At 39.0% G+C, this 19,074-nt stretch overlaps 1 protein-coding gene across 1 annotated transcript in view; it reads right to left on the reverse strand.

The window, feature by feature from the left end:
- Positions 1-19,074, reverse strand: part of THSD7B (thrombospondin type 1 domain containing 7B) — an 860,293-nt gene that overhangs the window by 371,528 nt on the left and 469,691 nt on the right. Inside the window, exons 8-10 of the mRNA XM_060626021.3 lie at positions 17,348-17,539; positions 15,130-15,364; positions 6,835-6,950 (exon numbers count right to left, since the gene is read on the reverse strand). Of these exons, the coding sequence (XP_060482004.3) occupies positions 6,835-6,950; positions 15,130-15,364; positions 17,348-17,539 (543 nt within the window). The remainder of the gene's footprint in view (positions 1-6,834; positions 6,951-15,129; positions 15,365-17,347; positions 17,540-19,074) is intronic.

A 19,074-nucleotide genomic window follows, 5' to 3' on the forward strand; every position in this document is an offset into this window, starting at 1 on the left:
TTGTTGCCAAACCTGATTTTTTTTTTTTTTTTGCGAAGTCAAATCCACTTCATACTGGGTTTTAAAGAATCAGGCAGAAGGTGCCAAATTTTAAGGAAAAGCAAAAAAAAAAACAAAAAAAAAAAAAACAAAAAAAAAAAACCAAAAAAAAAAAAACAAACAAAAACAAACACAAGAGCAAAAAATTCCAAATCCTTAAGAGAATTTTATCAATTATTTTTTCCCCCATGAATTGAGAGAAAGTGTCTTTTATGACTTTTACCAGCAGAACTCAGTTTGGCAGGAATATGAATGATTGAGAACTGTAATCTCCACAAGCCCAAATGTTTGTCACTCCTCCTACTACATTTTCAGGAATATTTATTGAGTACAAGGGCAATGTAGTGATCTGTATTGGTCTACATTGATCTACATCTACATCTATAGGCTTTAAATTATAGACCAAAGGGGGAAAGTCACCCCCAGTGGAGCCTGTAAAAAACAAAAGAACCTATGCTCTGCATTTTGAGGCTGGAGCTTGGGACATGTATGTGAGATACACTCCTTATTTCATTTTAGTATTTCAAAAACACTTGGAAATAAACAACATGAAACATTTACATAGGTGGTAACTGAAATTTAGGTTAAGTCACTTTCTTAAAGAAAGTCAGTAGAGCATCACGATGCCTTCAACACCATTTTGGGGACTAGTGTCCAAGGCCTCCTCATTATTTGGGAGTAAATTAGTAATCCATCCACCACTTCTCAGGTAGACAAAAGTATTTCTCCTGTAGGGAGAAACAGGGAACGATGCGTGCTGGAAAGGGGTAAGTGAAGGGAGAGGGTGGTGTTCATGTGCATCCGAGTGGGAGAAATTCTGGATTCCAGAACAGGTGATTTTTTTACTTATCTGACATTATAACTGACCAATATCTTTTCCCATAATTGGCATGGATCTGTTAATGCTATGGCTTCATCTTAATGGAAGCAAAATCTTTAGGAATTTTAACTAGTTGTGGGAAAGATGCAGAATTCATTTATTCATTCGTTCAACAACAATTACCGAATGTCCTTCCTATGCCAGCTCTGGTGTTAAGCACTGCAAGTTCATTAATAAAATCGGAAGACAACTGCCCTCTAGATTTTATAACCTGTCCAAGAAAAGCACAGACATGAAACAAGCACCATCATACTCACACAGGATGTCTAGATGTTGCAGGACACCAACATAATAAAAGACAAGTTCCCTGTTCCTAAGGGACTTAGATATTAATAATAATAATAATAATAATAAATTTCCATGTACTTGACATTCTTTAATGTGTCCTGTTCTCAGTTAATCCCTATAACCACTCTAGGAAGTAGCTGCAGATATTCTCTCATTCTGTACAGGAGGAAATTGAAACACAGCAAGTTTAAAGGGAGTCTAAAGTGACTTCTATGGCAAAGATGGGATTTGAGAGTCCATGCACTTAATTGCTACGCTACACTACCTTGGTATTTAAAAAGAATTACTGCCTTTGAATCTAAAAAACCTCAAGACCTATCTCCAGGGGTTTGAACAGGAACAAAGGCTACCACCAGATGAAGTTTCCTACCAATTCCCGGCAGTGGTTTGCCTTTGGCCTTCCTGTTTCCACAACACTGCTCTCCAGCTTGCCCCTTAGAGATGAAAGTTAAAGGAGCTCCCTCAGGCTTTAATTATTGATACTGAAAAATAATTAATCATTAGCTCCATGGTTTCTAGGAATTTATAATAAGAGCTATTTATACATGTTATCTTCCAGTCCAACAGCTTCACCTCCTATGTATTTCCCTTCTATGGAAGTGGTGTACACGTTTGGGAATTATTCCAAAATAATCCATGGGTGGGGTGGTGGAAAGGGGGACAATGGTAGCATGGGGAAAATGAGAGTGGCCATAATTTGGTGATTGTTTTCACCTGGTGATGGTAACACAAGCGCACATTCTATTGATCATTAACCTTTTGCATTAACATTGTATTAATTTATGTACACATCTGAAATTTCATATAATTCAATGTTTAAAATATAAAATGCATCCATTTAAAGATAACCTAAGAGAAATCCTGGAAAATCAGTATTGGTTTCTGACTTTAAAGGAAAAGCATGAAGTGTGATGGTTATAAGAGCAGTGACCAAGATTAATTCCCAACAACACCCAGACAAACAATTATCAATGATCTCCTAAAACAGGTTAAAATGTATGTGAAGGCATGTTGCAAAGTATAAAGCACTAAATGTTTCTCATCCCTGCCCACTAATTAAGAGTCACTTTAGGAGAGTTTTAATATTGCCAATGTCCCTTCAGCATGAAGAGATTCTGACTAACATGGGCTAGGATGAATCTCAGACATCAGTGCATTGGGGGAAAAAAAGCTCCACAGGGCTGAGAACCTCTACAATAAGAAACCTGTTGCCATCATTAAGCAAATAACGTTGGATACTTCAGGCAGTCCTTTGTATTATAGACTGAAGGAAGAATTAAAGAAAACAGCAAGAAAGTACCAAAGGATGATTCTTGATCATTTGGCTAATTTATTACTGGGGCTTAAAAATGAGAAAGGCCACAACAGTGCCACAGCTTGACAAATATCTGATTTGCTTAGAAGAATGTGTGACAATCATTAATCATTTTAGGAGAGACTCAGGTGAGGAGAAGTATGAAGGCTGGAGTAGTGGCTGACTACTAGCTAGAGATCGTTCATGGCTTGAGAATACTTTGAAGTCATAAGGATTTAGCTCATGAACCCAGGCAAGACCAAATAAAAGCTGACACAATTCAGCCATTGCTAAGGCACAAATCACTCCTGGTACACTCAGGCCCCTGAATCCACCTTGGCTCTCTGAGAGGTTTCAAATGGATTTGGTTTGAAGTTCATATCACCCAGTGATTCCCTGATCATATGGAAACTATTAAGTCATAATGTCTTAAAGTAGAACCCAAACATAAATAAAAGTGTATTCTAGAGATCTCTAGGTGATTCCGCTGTGTAGTCAAATTTGGAGACCACGAATATAAACTATTCTTAATTTTGATGACCCAATATGAAATCACACCTGCAAAAGAAAAGCTCCTCCTTCTTCATTAGCCAAGGTCACCACTTGCTCTGGCCCATGCTTCTCCAGACTTCTCAGTTTAGGTTAAACCACTTCTCCTCCCTCCACCCTACACAGTACCTCACCTGTGTCCCCACCTGCTGATCTGTTCCTAGGCTATGCTTTTCACTTTACAACTTTGACCATGTCACTGTCTTGCTCAAAAATTTCTAATGAACCCCACCCTGAACTGGAGCTTTGGAACCAAAATATAGTTATTACCTGGAAGCTTACATTAAGGTACAATTCTAGACCCCATCTAGGTCTACTCAGTTAGAATCTGTATTTACTAAGATTCTCAGGGGATATGTATGAGCATTTAAGTTTGAGAAGTATTATTCAAGAGCACCATTATCCAAAGTACATTTTGAAGCACACTCTCAAGGACAGAGAATATCCTGCCTGGATTCAAAGTCACATCATTCTCTCTCTTTACAGGACATTTGTCCATTCAAAAAAATAGTTATTGACTGACAACTATGCCCCATACTGTGTTGGGTTTAGATGATCTATCAGTGAAGATGACAGAAATGGTCCTGGCATTCATGGACTTCTAGCAAGGTCAATATTGACATGGAAAGATAAGGGTGTCATAAAGGGGGATGTGCAGGATGCCGTGGGATGATCTACTTAATGATGTGAACTGGGGACAGCCTAACACATTTGGGAGATCTAGGACATGAGAATAGCATTCCTGGGGGAAAGCTGCTAATGCAGGTCCCTGTGGATGCACAGGGTCAAAACAGGAGGGGCATCTGAATACAGTGTCAGCTTCACACATAACAGGTGCAAAGGCTCAGGGCAACTAAGGAAATGCTTGCCCAATGCTTACTCCATGCAACAATAAGAAAACTGTTGCCATCATTAAGCAAATAACGTTGGACACTTCAGGCAATCCTGAAGCATGACCCAATCATGCTCTAAGTGATTTCCATATATGTAGGCGTGACTATTAACCCTGTTTTTCAATTGAGGAAACTGAAGCACAGAGAGATGAAGCAATGTGTTCCCATCACAGAGCAAACTTTGAAACTCAGTCTTGCCTATCTGGCTCCCGCATCTGTGTTCTTAGCCATCACATTCTACAACTGTTCCGCTGGGAAGAGCACGATGCATTTAAGAAGCTGAACATAGGCCATTATGTCAGGAGTTCAAGCAGTGATTGTTTATGGATCTATTGTTTTTGTTTGTTTGTTTGTTTTTTATCATCAGAAATAGAGTGCATTACCATTCAGGAGCAGCTTCTTACAACTCACATTTTTGAGAACTGTCCCGTAGTTAATGAATCAGAATTTCTAGCTCTGGAGCTGAAAATAGGCATTTTGGAATGCTTCCAGGTGATTCAGAGACAATAAAGTCTGAGAACCACAGGTTTAGAGGTACAATTCCCTTTAATATTATCCTCCTTCACATAGTCCCTCCTAATTAAGCCATGGTTATTTAATAATATATTGGTCCCAAGGTATAAACTAAACATGAGGGTAAACAGGATTGGAGTGGAAAGTTGGAATAAATCTGAAAATTGAATCTTTGCTCCTCTAGGTCCCCTGACTGCCAGGCTGTGAAAAGAATTATCTAGGCTTGAAAAATTGGAGGCAGAAAAAGGACCACAGAGGCTTAGAACTATTTTCATTACAATGCCAACCATTTAAATAACTAATTGAATTTCCGGAAATTGAAGTAAATTTAAAATTGCTGGAAGAGCAATTATTTCACATGCTCTATGATGCCTCCATCCTTAGCCAGTGCTAGAAGATTCTCAGGCAGCAGGGAATCTTCTTGATGGCAGAATACATGCAAGAGCAGTCTCTGAAATATTCTCTGGCCACTAGAGTGCACTGGCTCAACAAAACGAATATGTCTCCCTCCCTGTCAGGGGACCTTGACAGCTCCAACACCAATATCTGGCTGCCAGTGGGGTCTTCTTTTTAATTCAGTCTTTCCTTTCCTATAATCACTTAACAGAGGAATTATGCTAATCTCTCATGAGGAAGAAACTAAAAGAAACAGCTGAATCTCAATAAAACTCCTTCATCATATATTATTTTATTTTCTTGCATTTTTCCAATACCTTTCTCTCTCTCTCTCTCTTTTTTTTTTTTTTTATCTTTGGACATTTTTTCAAGTACATTACCATTAAAGTGCCAAAAGTCAGCCTCCTGGATGTTGCCTTTCAAATGGTTCAGAGAGATCATAGCTTTTCTGTCCCACTCTGTCTGGAAACAGCATTCTCCTGGTTTCTCTACAAACCCTGTTCATTCAATTCCCTTACTTTGTATCCCCATTCAGGAGAATTAGTTTGCAAAAGTTCCTGGAAGAACCTGTTGTTTCCATCCCTTAAAAGATCATAAAATTATTCCACTGTATTTTTCAAAGCTCTTTCATATTCAAAATATTTATTTGTAATTCTACCCATAAGAAAGCTCACTGGATACAACTATATTAATTTCATGACAAAATATCATTAAGAAAATGAAATGGCACAGTTATGAAAACCTTATGCAGGTTCCCCACCGCTGCACTATAAGACACTGATAATAGTAATCTTCATTAGCTGTCACTATCCCTTTGCCAGTCACTAAGAGTGGGTTTGAAGTATCTGGCAGATCTATGTCTGTGTTGGTCATACTTTCACATCACTCCCATGACGACTTGCGAGTCAAAGAACATTTAGGGGATCCTAGATGCGCAGGGATGGAATTTCCCAAGGAAAGGTATGAATGCTCTCAACTTTTGTGTCAGGTTCTCCCCTTCCAGAACTGCATACAGTACTTCCTTGTCCCTTCTTCCAGAAGGCTAATATAGCCTTGTCTTGTTTGAGAAGACATGACTACAGAGAGAAGGCTAGGATATGTGTGTGAAACCCAATTTACTCTGGGCACTAGGGTTACGATTCTATGCATCCTTCCTTTTCTTGGATTTGCCTTTTCTAACTGTGGCAATGGTAAGATCCAGAGGACCAAGGCTAGGGTATAAGACTATGGGTATAAGAACCAAATTATTAATTCTATATCTTCTGTAGAAATGGAGATTTTGGACTAGGAGTACTGGTATTGACCCATGGACTAGCTCATCAGGGGAGTGCAATGTGCTGGGAGTAAAGACCTGTTCCATGACAGAGGGTCATTCTACCAAAGAGCTCCTGTGTGTTTTTTTAGGATTTTGGTATTAAGTATCCTGGATCACTGCCATCCAAATACACGCAGGTGTATGAAAGTATCAATATTTATAGTAAAGAAACACAAATCTTATGTTGCCAATTTTTGTACCGATTCAAAACTTTTCATGTATCTGCCCTTGTTCTTCCACAGACTTACATTTATCAGTGATGTAAGCACAGTGCTTAAGGCCCTATAGTCTAATAAAGATCCCTACAGTCAGACTCCCAGCACACAGGAGCCACAAAGAAACTGCCATGGTGTTGAGGCTTTATAAGGAACCATATTTGAATGGCTGTTCAAAACACCACAACAAGGTTAAGAGAGGATAAGCATTTCTGCAAAGCGCTACAGTGAAATTTTTGGCACGCAGTAACTGAATAGGTTTGCCCTGCCACGTTCTGGTGGATCTGGAAATCCAAGACTTCATTTACAAATTTTACCAACCTTGTTTCACAGGGGGACACGCAAATGGAAAAGAAAGATGTTCCCATTCTACAATCTCTCATTTATTTAGCAGTGGGGAAGACAATTCAGGTGGTCGGGAAGGAAAGCACTAAGAAACAGAATGCACCGACCTGGTTGGCATGACCTTGGGCAGGGCGTCCACTCACTGAAAGCTGTCACAGTACAGTCTTTTTTGCACGGGAGAAGACAAGGACGCACTGTTTCTGGCCGAGTGGAATCTGGACATCTGTCAATGTGAAGAGACAACATCAGTGCCTCCTGGAAAGAGTAAGTTGTTTAGTTCTATGCTAAACAATAGAACTATAGGATTTCAGAACAGAAAATACTGAGGTTCTGTTTTTACTTTTATAGACAAGGAAGAGAGAGACAAGGAGTTGAGGCTATTTTCCCAAGGTCTCCCAGCCAGAGGCAGAGCCAAAGCAGACTTCAGCTCTCTTGACCTGGAGACCAAAACACTTCTTCACTAGTCCAAGAAAACAGCAATACCAGAAACCAATGAAAGACGAATGCCAAGAAAGTGTCTCACCATCAGCATCAACTCAAGTGACACTTGATTTCTTTTCAGAACGAACACATCTGATAAATTTTTTTGGAAAGCATTTTATTCAGGGTAATATATCAAACCTGTGATATTCTACAAAAGGAACAGGAAAATACAGGGCAATATATGAACATAGTGGGAAACAAAAGTCATCGAAAACCATTTACATTTGCTTTACATTTTGATAATAAAAAGAATTTTAGAATATTTAAACAATCGGTAGGTATCTCTTTTGAACATGTGGAGTGATGAGATGGAGTAAACAAAATGTGACAGAAGGCAAAGGCCAAATAAACTAACTAGCATTAACAAGAGAACACTTCAATTCCATCATTTTGCTGAGAATGAATGCTCATACTTGGGACGAAAATACTACAGTCAACTAATTCAAAGTCATTTAGAAGAACTAAAGTCTCAGAAGATGGCAATCAAGTTGTTGTTTTCTTGCCTGCTTACTTGTTTTATGAATACAGAGGGCTAAAAACCACATTTATTATCTTCTAAAATAGTGATATGCTGAGAAGAAAAACAGGAAAGAACTCAGCAACATTTTTTGCATTTTAAATTCTGTTTCTCATAAGTTCCTCATAAAGCACATAAATGCAGTGTGCGTAAAGCTTAATAGCATGAGATAGCCAGTGCTGAGTTTCCTAATAACAACAGTGAGAGGCACTATAGCCTTCATTTTCAAATGATAAATTGAGGCACTGAAATAATCAGTAATGGACCCAAAGCTACATGGGGACAGGCCATTTGAGAAAAATTATGACAGAACAAAACACCAGTGTAGCAAGTTCAGACAATCAACTGACCTTATAGAAGGAGAGAACAGAAATTAGAGGAGACAAAATTAACAAGAAAATAATGAATTAAAAAGAAACACAGAGCTGACGAAAAGATGACAATTTAGGTGAAAAGTCCACCAATTGTACATAAAACAACCAATGTGCAAACACAAAGGTTGTCCAGTTTTCAAATACTTCATAGAAGTAAGAGAACAGACAATAATGGTTATGGAAGAAGAGGAAGAATTACCCAAGAATGGAGAAGAATCTGGATGACATCAGACCTCATCAATTTAGATAATTAACAAAATAAAAACAATTTCTTAGTTTTAAAACTTTAGAATAGAAATAATATATAAGCCAAACATGGAGGACTGAACTTGACCATGGAACAGAATGCACATGACATCACTTTTGTGACCATAAGGTAAAGACAAAGTAGACAAAGAAGGGGAGATGGAAGGGGATAGAGAAAGAGCGGGGGCTTGGATGTCCTCATCTGACAACGCAGGTGGGCAGAGTGCCAGTCTAAATATAAATGAAAACAGAAACAAAGCTCTAAAAAGATTAATTCAAAGTGCTAATGTAACCTGCCAACAGAACACACACCATTTGGGAGTCGAGACAGGAGTTAGTGTAAATGGGTTCAGGTTCGTTGCTTTCACAAGAGGGAATCGAGGAATGGGCATTTTACATTGACAAGTGAAGATATTTATGAATGATATGTGGAAAATATATTATTTAGAGTCAGGAGGTAAACATCAGAAAGGGAGGAGGACTACAAATATATACTTGTGCTTGCTTGCATTGACATAATGGATGGAGATAAGAAACTAATACAATGGCTCCCAGTGGCAGGACAGGAGGTGGGGGAGGTGGATGGGAGCAGGGGCGTGAGCATGAGGATTCTCTTTGTTATATATATCTTTGCATGTTGTTATGACTTGTGAACCATGTGGAGGCTCACCCAGTCAAAATAGAGAGACAGAGAAAAACACAAAACAACTGTTAAAAAGTTGTTGTGGTTGTGTTTGAGATGTGGGATACTAAATGGAGCATGAGATGGACGGGACCTGTTGCTTGCCATCATCGTCTCTCTGTATCATTTCATTTCTTCTGGGGAGTATATAAAACGGACAAAAATAAATTAAAAGAGAAAATGCATATACTCACAGAAAAAAAATGGCTCAGTAAATTATTAGTGGCATTATTATTATTTTCATTATTATCATTAGTATTTATTTATTTTAGGGAGTGTGAGGGAAGGGCAGGAGGAGAGAGAGAGAGAGAGAGAGAGAGAGAGAGAGAGAGAGAGAGAGAATACCAAGCAGGCTCTATGCTCAGCATGGAGCCTCATGGGGGCTCCATCCCACAAACCTGGGATCATGACCTGAGCTGAAATCGAGTCAGTTACTTAACTGACTGAGCCATCAAAGTGATTCTAGTGGCTTATATTATTATTAATTATACTTAATATACACAGAAACACTGCCTATCAAAGAGATCAATTCAGTAAAAAAAATGAGAGAAAGAAAGAAAAGCGTCTTTATGAGAATATAGTGTTACTTAAACAAGCTACTCGGGTAAGGAAAACTTATGTCATACTTTACTGGAGATAGCAAAAAACACTAAAATCATTCCCAAGTCCTTTATTCATACTCTAAGGTCTACTAAAATTAAATTGAGCCGCTGTTTATTCTAACTCCTCTCCAACAGCTCCTGTGGTATATGGCTGGAAATGAAAGTATGACTCGGGCAACGCCGACTTCTTGTGTGCTCAGTGGAGTGGCAGGAGTCCCACTAAAACCAGCCACCTCACTCTCACTCCTGCATTGGTAAAATAAGCTTAGAAATATTTGTGGCACTAGCTTCAGGCTTTCTCGAGAAGGAGGCTGATCCTGCAGGGATTTTGCTCATTTCAATTAGGAGCAGGTGTTAATCTCTTTTCGGGAACTGAAGTTGTCTACTTTATTTACCCTTTATTGGCATCATGCACAATAAATACTCACTGGGCATAATGTCAAGTTTCCATAATACAGCCTCTTTCTCTCTGTGTGTTCTTCCCTTAAGTCCGTAAGAGAGAAACGGTATTACCTCCTCAATAGCAAAGATCAAGCTCAGGTTACATTCCTTTTATAGAGGCCATGAACTGAGAGCTTTCCTAGAATGTGATTTGTGGTCTGATAGGAGCCAAACATTCTCTTGTCAGTGAAAACTGTGTTTTTGTTCATTTCTTTTGCAACCTCTTTCCACAGGGGTTCAGCTTCCTCTTCCTTTCTCCTTAGATAATGTCTATCCCTTCAAGAATCATCAAATTTCTAATTTGCATCAATTTCTTCTTAGTCTTCAAAAATACTCTGACCATTAGCAACATATGTGCCCTCCATTTCTGAAAAAAAAAAACCTACAAGGTTTATTTTCTGTATTATTGTATTGATACTGACCAAGAAAGGCTTTGACCTCTCTTACTCTGTTTTCTTGCGTGTGTGTGTGTGTGTGTGCGCGCGCACGTGCGCGTGCGCCTGCGTGTCTATGTATGCATGCATGATGCATAAACTAATTTTTAACGCCTTAATGTGGAATTGCATCTTATATCATATCTTAAAAGCGCCATATCTTAGCTCAGTGTAAATATTTAGTAACAGTAAGTGAATGATTCAATAGTATTCAATGTTATTGGAGCCTGAAGACAAATAAATCCCTGGGGATATTAGTCTAATTTGTCCAGCCATTTCTTAAACAAAATTAAAGCCTTAAAATCCAGGGAAACATATGGATTCACTTTTTACATAGTAAACAAAGTATGGCCCCTTGGCTTTTGTCATAATTTATACTTCCTAATTTTGCATACCACTCTGACCCTAGATTGGCAGTGGTCTCAATAAAAGGATGAATGTATTTCATTTCAGCACATGTATTTCCCTGGACTAGCACTGGAATGCTCTATAACTATTATCTCTTTGTTGCTCTGTAGCCTTCAGTTCCTTATAAACACTGTGCTGAAATGCATCAAACTGAGCTACAAAGATCTGCCATTTTTCAGTTATGCCTCCATAATCAAGATGCAGACACAAAGCTCCATTTCTTTGATCAATCCTCCAACCCAGGAACCAACGTACGTCTCACTCAGCTAGGTGGGGCGAACCTGCCAGGTTTGTCAACATTAAATGTTTAAATGGAGCTCTCTATTATTACATCTCACACAATGCCAGGTGTTTTCACATTAAAGGCAGCAAGTGCCTTATCAGGACTTTCAGGAGGCTTTGAGTTGTGTGTTTTTAATCTTTTTTATTATTTTTTGAATGCTGCAACTGAAAAAAAAAAAGACAATAAATAGTGAAACAAAACCAAACAAAATCCTAGAACTATCCCAATAAGCTCTTACTTCTGTTTCACTTGTGCCCTGGCTAGTTCTCATTTTCTGATATGATCAGTTCTATTACTCATACAATGCTAACATTCTCACCTATACAACTGCATAGAAACCAAGACACCAACCCAGGGAAGCAAGAACTTGCAAGGAACTCTGCCTCCCAGTGCAGTGGGCTTGGAGATAAAACACATTATATTAGCCATCCAGTCCATGGAGACATGCTTCTTTCTCTCTACCCCCAAAGGCCCCCTCTTCCTCAGCATACTTCCTTCTTTTCTGTTTCTATTCCCCTACCCCCACTCCAAGGATTTCACAAATGGCAGGGAATCTTTTCCCACTGCAGTATCTTTTACGTGGAAAAGAACAAAAACAATATATTTTTTGAAAGGGCAGAGTAAACAGTATTTTCTACTGCTCATAGTTTCATTATCTCACTATGTGCTTCACTGGACACTAGGTATTAATCTCTTATCTCAATTAATCTCCTTAACCTAAACATTTTTAATTAATTTTATTAAGGTCAACTCAGGTTCCTCATATTTAGCAGGGTCATTTGGAGATACACAGTAAGAATTCAACCTAAGTTGTTAAGTCTCCAGCCTCATTAGCAGTGTAAAAAGTAATTATCAATGTCTCTCTCTCTCTCTCTATCTCTCTCTCTCTCTCTGTGTGTGTGTGTGTGTGTGTGTGTGTGTGTTAGGGAAAACATCTGTGCAATTTATTTTCTGTGATGGTAAACTGAGCAAACCTGGAGGCTATTCACAGCAATAATAACATTTATGTGTTCTGGCTTAAAAAAACAACAACAACCATTTGAAGTAATTCTAGAATAGAAAAGGAAATTGGAGCTGCTTTAACATGTAATCCAATTTTTCATGTCAAAACAGACTTTTAAACGTGACAATTTATTTGGTGTTAGTCTCAATTCTAAAGTCCCTTTGCTAAGAAATAAACAAACTGCGCTCATATCAAGTGGATATGAATTCCCTGTTCTGGTTCAGAGCTGAAAGGGTTTTTGTTTTATTTTGTTTTGTTTTTTTAATTTTATTTTGAGGGACAGAGAGCACACAAGCAGGGGAGGGGCAGAGAGACAGGAAGAGAGAGAATCCCAAGCACACTCCGCACTGTCACTGCAGATCCTGATGTGAGGCTCGAACTCATGAACCATGAGACCATGACCTGAGCCAAAATTAAGAGTCAGACAACCAACTGAGCCACCCAGGTACTCCAAGAGCTGAAAAGTTTTTATGTAAGGGAGAAGATCAGACATCAGGCATGCTAAATTTTCTCATCATGATAAGGAATAACACTTTGCTGCATTTTATGTAGGGTTTACAACTATAAGCCATATTTAATTTTATTTGTATATTCAAGTTGATATTTCATGAGTCTTTTTTAAGCAGTTGAAAATTTACATCATAAAAATTAACATTAGCAAGCCTAAAATCCTTCCCAAGATAAAGGGAGTTTTCACATCTGCATAATATCTTTAGAAGCTTTTTAGGATTTTACCGTAACCCCAGGAATTAGATTTTCACCTGAGTCTAGTGATATGTGAGCATTATTTTCCGTGTTTGGCTATAACTCCCATTGGTTCAATCAGTCCGTGTAGTGCTATACATACCAGGTGAGTTGCAAAACACAACTGACATAAGCTGATACTCCAAAAAACATTTCAAGCAATGTCAAGTCAGGTCTGAAGCAGAAATAACATTTATGAATTAATAAGAGTAGAAGGTCATGCATATGATCTAGTCATTACTTTCTATGGCAGTCCCCTTTGCCAAAATGTATGATGGTGGATCAAATAATTTTTCTTGAACAAAAGATAGACATTAGCTTTTGTCAGTCTTCTGTGATTCATATCCAATCCTCATTAAACCCTGTAACTTTCCACATATAAATATCGTCGATTCCAAAGACATTTATGGTACACCAGCTATATGCCAAACATTGTGCTAAAGTCTGGGTTTGTAGCAATTAAGAACATCCAACTCCAGTACTCTTAGAAGCCACCTTTGGGAAGAGAGAGAGATTAGGTCTTCTGAACTGTGCTTCACTTCAAGTCATATTATCTTTGCTTGCATTTGCACAGTCATCTGCACATCGGATGCTCCAACACCAGCAGTATCTGGCCAGTCTGCATGACTTGTGCCATCCACAGTTCACTACCCTTATCTGAGTTCCTATGACTTTCCTTACATAGCAATTGTGGTTTCCATACCACCATGGATAAGGCTCAGAGTCTATCATCAAGGTGTCCCAAGGTGAAATTAATCAGGTGCTTGAGATGTCCCAGACAGCAACACAAATTGGACTGAATCAGGTGGACAAGTAAGTGTATCTGCCTGTGTTGCCAGGAAGGGCAGGGGCACACTTAGCAGGATAGGCCAAGGACTTGATGTTGCCAGGATGTGCTCTGCTTCAGTTTTTGCTTCTTTCTGAGCATCTTTTTCACTCCCCTCACCTGCTGTTTTCCCCAGGACCATGCTTGTGGCAATTCTCAATTCATATACTTAGAGCCTCATGAACAGAAAGAAGAGAGGGTTTCATTTTCCCAATCTGTGAATTCCTGGGGAAGCACTTTAAGTTGCCTAGTTTGTGACACTAGACAAAAGTTTGGGTGTTCCCATCCTGGTGACCCACCATTCCTGTGATTGGAGTGGGGTTGTTCTGTTTGTTCGTTTGTTTGTTTTAAGTAGGCTTCATTCCCAGCATGGAGTCAAAGGCAGGACTTGAACTCATGACCCTGAGATCAAGAGCTTGATGCTTCACCAACTCAGCCACGTAGGTGCCCCTGGGGTGGGATCTTTTACCACAAGAAGGAGACTAGTTCAAACATGGCTACTAGGAAATCTCCATGGACAGAACAGTTACCTGGTCACTGTACATTGTGTAGGTCCCTTGCATTGTCTTTTCCAAGATACTTCCCATGTGGAATGAGGAAGAGTCAGGTCTTCTCCTCATTTGGTCTAGAGATGAAACTCCCACAGTGGAGTTTTCTGCCTAACTACTCTTTTTGCCTATCACTTGCAATTGTCCCTGACTCTTTTTCATAACTATATCCTAGTTCCTATATCTAAATTATCCTGTTTTGTTTTTTAATTTATGTCTTCATATGAAGAGTCTAACATATATGAGATTATAACCTACTTGCAGGCATGAATTAGTCCATTCAAATGGCTATGTGGCTTTATTGCCCATGTCAGAGAAGATCAGTGGAACCTAAAGAGGAGTGTGACACAACCATATCCTTTCAAAGGGGGGAACCTACCTTCACACTGAACTCGTCTTTATGTGAGTGAAAAAGAACCAAAAATACTGAGAGATCAAGAAAATGTTTGATTACTCAAATAGATACAATATTGGTGGGCCAAATTTACTTTCCATAACTTTACTAATGATTCATATTATAACTGTTTCTACCTTTGTTTGAGAGATATGTACTTTCTTTTTTTAAGTTTTTCAATGAAAATTTTTACTGTATTTATTTATTTTGAGAGAGAAAGAGAGTGTAAATGGGAGAGGTCCAGAGAGAGAGGTGAGAGTGAAAATCCCATGCAGGCTCCACACTATCAGCGCAGAGCCTACCACAGGACTTGAACCCATGAACCATGAAATCATGATGCAAGCCGAAGTCAGATGCTTAACTGACTGAGCCACCCAGGTGCCCCCATACACACTTTCAATAAACTATTGGTGATACCTTTTGGTCATCACTTGTCCCACATGACTCTTGACACAGAAGACCCTCCGTGTCTGAATGCCCACACCACAGGTGGCTTCTCCATTCCAGCCAATGGTTGCATTAAGGGCAGTTACCAATGTGTCTTCAGAACAGGGGCCCCAAGGCGATGTCTCCCAGTAGAGCTGCATACAGGAATGGTCATTACATGAACGATATTCTTGGAGGGCCTGAGTAGCGGGACATGGTTTTCCACCTACAAAAAAATAACAATAAAAAAAGGATACATAGTTTTTGCTGTTGTTCTTAGCAGGCTGCTGTTGTTACTGTCATTCTTATTTTTGCTGTTTTCGCTGTTTATTTATTTTTAGAGAGAAAGAATGTGAGCCAGAGAGGGGCAGAAGGGAAGAGAGACTCCCAAACAGGCACCAGGCTTCATGTAGAGCCCAAAATGGGGCTCCACCCAGCGCTTAATCTCACAACCTAAGACCACAATCTAAGCCCAAATCAAGAGTCAGATGCTTAACTGACTGAGCCACCCAGGGGCCCTTGTTTTTGCTGTTTTAATGGTCCAGAAAGGTGGTTTCTTGACACAGGATTCCAAAGGCCTGAACCTCTGTACCCTTCTGCCCATTCCAGGGCCATGGTCTTTTTGTCCTGAGTAACAATCTGAGGACAATATATTGCACTTTCCCTCCTAAATAATAGGTAGCAGCACATGTTGATTAGATCAAAAACAAAAACAACAAAAAACCACCACCAACAACAAAAAGAGATTCTATTTCCCACCTCTGAGTCCTGTGTCTCTGAGATAAACTCCAAAGAAATCTACTTTTATATTAGTAACATGATGCCTACATAAGTTAGTCTGTTAGATATAGTAGCCCATGACCTTGAAGTGGTATTAGGTCAAACCTATACACTTACACACACATTACCTATATATGGTCTCTTTTTCCTAAGAGCATTATTTTTCTCAGAGAATCATTTTAAGACACCCATCTTCCATCAAGCCGTGCATTTTACTGCAATTTTGAGAAACCCAGAAGTATCTCTTAAAGCTTGGCAGAAGAGAGCCTATCCTTAAACTCTGAAATAATATCTGACAATGTGTTATCCACTGGCAGGGAGACCAGACAGATGTGCATCCTTACACTCTTGGGTGAGTCAGACAATCAAATTTCATTACTGTCTTTTCTTTCACATTTTTATACCCATGTAAAAACTGGCATTAATCTAAAGTATTGATTTTTTTTTCCTACTCTTCCACCCTATGATGTTTTATTCAGTGGGCCAAATGCTGAAAAAGATTTGTGACCTTGGTTTTGTTATTCTTGTTATTTTTTTCCCATTAAATACTGCTGACTTTTTTATCCTTCCAGAAATATAAAAGACAAGAGGGGGAAGCAACTGCAATTTAAGAATATGAAAATCTTCGTTCCTCTTGACCCTGGCCCCATTTTTCAGGATCACAGAACAGAATCTTGTTTAAAAAGGAGCTCCTCACAGCCAGTGGCCACACCATCCTGCTGTTCTTACTGAGCCCTAGGCAGGGAGAGCCTGAAAGAAAGAACGTATGTGTCTGGGGGACAGAGACCATGGCTATCAATGATAGAAACAGCTGCTCCTCCAATTTGTTCTGATGTCACCCGTTTACATTTCCATAGCACATTTTAGCTTCTTCAAAGCCATTTCAGAGCCTTCATCTTCTTCCCTCTCACAACATGCCAGCATGACAGAACAGGAAATTGGGCCGCATGGATCAGATAGCTTGCCGATGTCAGTGGCAGTTCCTGGTCAAGGAGCCATGTCTCTTGATTCCTAATTTGGAGCTTTTTTTTTTTTTTTTTTTTTTTACCAGACATATTTAAATTATATTCCCCAATGTCCCAATGTATGAGCTACCTGAAGCTGGATGTGTGGCAATCAAACTTTGTGGTCCCCCCCCACCAAAATAAGTATAATGAAAAATAACAACCATCTGATTGCCATGGCCTAGGCATAGGTTTGGGCTAAGACAAATCATGTAAATATAGAAACTCAGTATAGATAAACTAGAGAGTTAAAGAGAAAAAGTATGCATAGAAATGACATTTAATTTTGACTCAGGCCATAGAGCTATCACCTGTATGTGGCTACTTCCACAATATGACCTTCTCAAGTGCTTACGAGAAAAAAATAAAATAAAAACAGTAATTTGGCCATTGATTCCCCCGTTGAACCCTTCACTATTACTCACCTTCTCCAGGCAATGCCAGTATAATCCTTGATCTGGTCTGTTTCCCATCTGCGTTTTTATTTGAACAAGACTGTGAACAGGATGACCACTCTGTCCACTCACTCACCACACAATCCATTCGGCAGGGAATTTCGCAAGCCGTCCTTTCGGGAGGAGGAGATGCTGGGCAGAGACTCCCTGATACATCTTCTCCTGTAATCAACCAGATCGAGACAGATGCTGATTAATGCACAATTGAGGAGAGTCCAAGGAACATTTAGGTTCATTGCTTCCTCTACTACTTCAGTTTAGCCGAGAAGACTTCACCTTCTGTCTAAACCAATAAAGTGTGAAAAATGACGGTTTCTTCAGCCATTCATAATATTTATGTCAGGAAAAACTGCCAGGAGATCATTTGGCATTTAGAAAGGTAGATACCACAGCAAAACTCTCATTTGTCATCCTTCACAGGGACAGAGTGGGCTTCTTCCAGGAACAATTTAGCCACGGCTGGCTAGAGATAGACATGATTGACGTGCTATTGATAACCATATGTAATAAGTATATCTTTTTCTGCAAAACAGGTGCTACAGTGGTCTGTTGGACTGCAAACCTCAATTTATGCTGAACATTCTATTCTATGCTATAAAGAATTATATCATTCTAATTATCTGTTGGGTGACTTTACCTCCACAAATGTAACTTTAAGCAAGATTAACACAAAATTATTCTTTTGTTATGTTTGTACATGTGGTAAATAATCCCAGACCATGGTGGAAATGGACTTGTGAAAAAATTATTATATAATGTTGATGGGCCGCCTGGGTGGCTCAGTCAGTTGAGCGTCCAACTTCGGCTCAGGGCATGATCTCACGGTGCGTGGGTTTGAGACCTGTGTCGGGCTCTTGTGCTGACAGCTCAGAACCTGGAGCCTGCTTCAGAGTCTGTGTCTCCCTCTCTCTCTCTGCCTCTCCCCCGCTCATGCTCTGTCTCTCTCTCTCTCTCTATCAAAAATAAACATTAAAAACTTTTTAAAAAAATATTATATAATGTTGAGACAAATTTGAAGGCCCATCTGACATTTTTCCTAATACATTTATTATTCTCCCTTTGAATGATCTAATTAGTCAAACCCAAAATTTTATATATAAAAATAATAGTGGAGAGTTGTTTCTTTTGTTGTTTTGTTTTACAATGAATAGATGTTAAGACTAAGGGGATCATTTCTAAGTTACTTTTCTGTATCTCAAATAATTATAATAATTGAAAAAATCTCTTTTAGGTTATTTACTCACTATTACAATTCCAGTGTTTCTCTTTATAGATTATAGTTCAACTCATTCTATTTCCCCTGCTCAATGTCCCTTCATAAAAACAGAAGACATGAAGAATAATGATGTCATTTATAGTTCAGAGTAACAACACATATTTGGAACAGCATCTATAGGAAAGAGAAGTTTTGTCTGTGTGACTTTATGCCTGTGGAATTCTCCTATCATAAACTGCCTGACAAACAGAATAACTACAAAGGGGACTAATGTTTATAGGGCATCTCCTTTGTGCCAGGCACTGTCCTCGTAAGAAGCTCTTAGAAGCAGGTATAACCCATCTTCTTTTACAGATGAGGAATCAATGGTTCTGGAAGGAAAACTTGCTCAGGGTCCCTGAGATGGGAATCAAATTAAAACTTTCTGACTCCAAAACTTCTGCTTTTCCCATTAAGCACATTGTGTCTAATTCCAAGGAGA

The sequence above is a fragment of the Panthera onca genome, chromosome C1 (genome assembly GCF_046562875.1).
Source record: "Panthera onca isolate mPanOnc1 chromosome C1, mPanOnc1 haplotype 2, whole genome shotgun sequence".
NCBI classification, from domain to species: domain Eukaryota; kingdom Metazoa; phylum Chordata; class Mammalia; order Carnivora; family Felidae; genus Panthera; species Panthera onca.